A 1,524-nucleotide genomic window follows, 5' to 3' on the forward strand; every position below is an offset into this window, starting at 1 on the left:
TCACATCCAGCATGAACTTTACACTGCTTCTAACAAGCTTTAGCTGGGTTTGAGCTGGGTGGTCCTCTGATTAACAGAGAGTGTAGCTGGGATTCCTGTAAGTTTTAGATGACACTCATGGAGATATTTATAATTCTTTGGTATTTTGGGACAGAACAAGCCAGTGTAAGTGACACAGTCCTTTGTGCATGTTATTATAGTTGTTGTCCCAAATCTCCAAGTCAGAGACTGAAGAGGAAGCACAGAATCATGTGTCCAGAGAGGCTCCCTTGGGGAAAAAGCTTGCAGGCATGGAGGTCAAAGACCCTGACAGGAAACTTGCTCATATCCTCCAGCTGCACCTGTTCTTGGGGCCTAAAGACAGAACTGGTGAGTGGTGTGCTCCCCTGGAGGTCCAGATCCCCTCCTACAGAGAGGTTTGTGTCTGGGCTCACACTGATGTCCTCTCACTGTGTCCGTTGCACAATAATACACAGCCATGTCCTCAGCTCTCAGGCTGTTCATCTGCAGATACAGCGTGTTCTTGCCATTGTCTCTGGAGATGGTGAATTGGCCCTTCACAGAGTCTGCATAGTATGTGTTACTACCAGTATTGCTAATACTTGCGACCCACTGCAGCCCCTTCCCTGGAGCCTGGCGGACCCAACTCATCCAGTAGCTACTGAAGGTGAATCCAGAGGCTGCACAGGAAAGTCTCAGGGACCCCCCAGGTTTCACCAGGTCTCCCCCAGATTCCACCAGCTGCACCTCACACTGGACACCTGCAGACACAAGACATCCTGGTCAGAAAACTATCACACAGCCATGGTTTCTCTCACTCGTATCCAGTCTTACACTCAAGGTCTCTTATTCTCTGAAAATTACCTTTTAAAAGAGCAACAAGTAAAACCCAGCCAAGCACAAGCTTCATGGTGAGTTTTCCTTATCCTGTCCTGATTAGTGAATGGGAACACCTGGAAGTATGGGGGCTGGGGCTCCTCTCCCAGCTGCAGGGTTAGGGTTTGGCTGCTTTAATCAGCAGAGCAAAGGCCCTATTTGCATGGCCTCTGGGTATATATTCATCTTGGGGTCTATATGAACAGAGAGGGCAGTCAACAGAGCAGGTGTTATTGCATTTGCTTTCGTGATATTGACAGCTTTATGGAAAATAAGATTTTTTATTATATGATTTTCCAGAGCACAGGCTTAACCTCTGTATGCTACCATTTTTACACGCTCAGAAATCTTTAGGCGTAGATTTCAGGTGACCCCATTAAGAGATGTGAGTGTATACCTAGAATTTTAGATGTTTTTTGAGGAGTCTAGAGTATGTACAGGGTAAGAGCAACCCCATGATCTTTTCTGTGCTCCTGCCACAGGATGTACTGCATCCATGGACCACCTGTAGGACAGAATGTCAGGCTCATGAGGAATGTGGAACCCCACCTGTAATGGGGACAGGATGATTTTGCTTGTTCTAGAGATTACCTGAAATAGAGAATCATGTTTCATGGAGTTGCATTTTCTTTTCTTTTTTTTTTTTTT

The 1,524-nt window shown here is 46.1% G+C and overlaps 1 gene segment (V, D, J or C); it reads right to left on the reverse strand.

Annotated features, from left to right (window-relative positions):
• Positions 1-450: 450 nt before the first annotated feature.
• Positions 451-987, reverse strand: LOC132009301 (immunoglobulin heavy variable 3-23-like; the record flags this gene model as incomplete). The annotated part of the segment is given in 2 exon segments: positions 451-761; positions 865-987. Coding segments are annotated over 2 exon segments (357 nt in total), but the record flags the coding sequence as incomplete, so codon positions are not given.
• Between the last annotated feature and the right edge of the window lie 537 nt (positions 988-1,524).

Source organism: Mustela nigripes, unplaced genomic scaffold, assembly GCF_022355385.1.
Source record: "Mustela nigripes isolate SB6536 unplaced genomic scaffold, MUSNIG.SB6536 HiC_scaffold_12091, whole genome shotgun sequence".
In the NCBI taxonomy this organism is placed as follows: Eukaryota; Metazoa; Chordata; class Mammalia; order Carnivora; family Mustelidae; genus Mustela; species Mustela nigripes.